The 1,778-nt window shown below is 51.8% G+C and overlaps 1 protein-coding gene across 1 annotated transcript; it reads left to right on the top strand.

Annotated features, from left to right (window-relative positions):
• On the top strand, positions 1–1,554 carry LOC139935901 (acetylcholinesterase-like). The gene has a single exon (XM_071930524.1). The coding sequence runs from the start codon at positions 1–3 to the stop codon at positions 1,552–1,554; it is 1,554 nt and encodes a 517-aa protein (XP_071786625.1).
• The last annotated feature ends 224 nt before the right edge of the window (positions 1,555–1,778 follow it).

Consider the following 1,778-nt stretch of genomic DNA (forward strand, 5'->3'; position numbering starts at 1 on the left):
ATGTTGTTGATGTTCTCGGCAAGGGTTTTCACACTCAATATTGTGCTCTCCACGGTGGTGGTGTTGTCCGGTTCGGACCAGGTTGATGTATGCACATCGACGGGGAGAGTTCGCGGCGAGACACGGGTGCTGGACGGGCGCGTTTACGAGGTGTTTCTCGGTATCCCGTACGCTGAGCCACCTACCGGACACCAGAGGTTTCGAGCACCGGTCCCGAAGGTATCGTGGGAAGGGACTCTCGATGCGGTCAACTACGGACCGTCTTGCCCGCAGGATATAGAGGATGTGTCGAGGTACTACCCGAACTATGTGGTCCGTATCCCGAAGTCTGCTCGAGAGATAAGTGAGGATTGTTTAACTTTGAATGTATTCTCTCCCGTACGGAGAGACAGAATTGGGAATGTAGCCGTGATGTTCTGGATTCATGGGGGGAGCTGCGAGACGGGGCAGGGGAGTGGGTACGACCCGTCCGCTCTGGCGTCCCGTGGCGATGTCATAGTGGTCACCATCAACTATCGGTTGAATGTCTTCGGGTTTCTGTGCACGGACGACGAGAATGCACCGGGGAACTACGGTCTGCTTGACCAGCAGCTCGCCCTGCAGTGGGTCCATGACAACATAGGTGCGTTTGGAGGGGATCCGACCAGGGTGACGCTTTTCGGTCAGTCGGCTGGTGGTGCCACGGCGATGGCCCACCTCTCAGCTCCGGGAAGCCGGCCTCTTTTCCACCGGGTCATCGCCCACAGTGGCATCTTCGCCGGGTCTGCCGGCCTGGAGTCCGTAGGGAAACAACTCAAAGAATACGCCAAGCGGATTGCACTCAAAGCCGGTTGTGATCACAGCGGGAACCTCTTGTTTGATACACATATGATAGTCGACTGCCTGAGGAGCAAATCGGCCCAGGTCGTACTGAAAGCTGGTCTTGAAGTGGCTAAAGAGGTGATTATCCCCATGCTGTGGCTAGCCGTCATAGACGGAAACTTCTACCCCAGACAGACTTTCCCTCCAAAAGCAATCAGCTTCAGCCAATATGACATTATAGCTGGGATAACATCAAACGATGGATCCCCCTTGTTGGAGCTGCTCCCCTTCATAATACATAAACAAGTCAACCAGTCGACTGGACTCTCCCGAACCGACTTCGACAGACTGGTTCAGTTCTTCACCCTCTCTGACGAGACGTCAAACAACCAATTCAGATCGTTAGCCATTTATCACGAGTACAGAGACTGGTCCGTGCTGAACAGAACTCTGGATAATCTCTACCAGATCACGAACGTCATGCTGGACGTGAACTTTCTCTACGGCTTGAACCTGGTCTTGGGCAGCATCTACGGGGGAGCCAACTCGAGGCGTATGTTCGTGTTTGATCACCGGAGCACGCCTCGTGTGAAATACCCCTGGTTGAACGGAGCGCCGCACTCGGAAGAGCTGTCCTACGTGTTTGGTTTGCCCTTCAATGGCTCAGGAATCGGGTCTCTGTTTACTGACGATGAGCGTGCATTGAGTGACCGAATGATAACTTACTGGACTAATATTGCAAAAACTGGGTGAGTACTTAATTAACAAACCTGGTGCCAATTTTGTAGAGCTGCTTAGGCACAAAAAAGCAGCTTTAAGCAGCTTAGTGCATCAAAATTGTGATTGCCAGCAGAAGGTAACCAGTCAAATACAATATCATTTGTAGAATTTGTGCCTGGTATCCTGCTAATTTTTGCAAAGTACAAATTTATAAGCAACATTATCAGCTGAAGCAGCACTATTGAATTGGGCCCTGA

This window comes from Asterias amurensis, chromosome 4, assembly GCF_032118995.1.
Source record: "Asterias amurensis chromosome 4, ASM3211899v1".
NCBI lineage: Eukaryota > Metazoa > Echinodermata > Asteroidea > Forcipulatida > Asteriidae > Asterias > Asterias amurensis.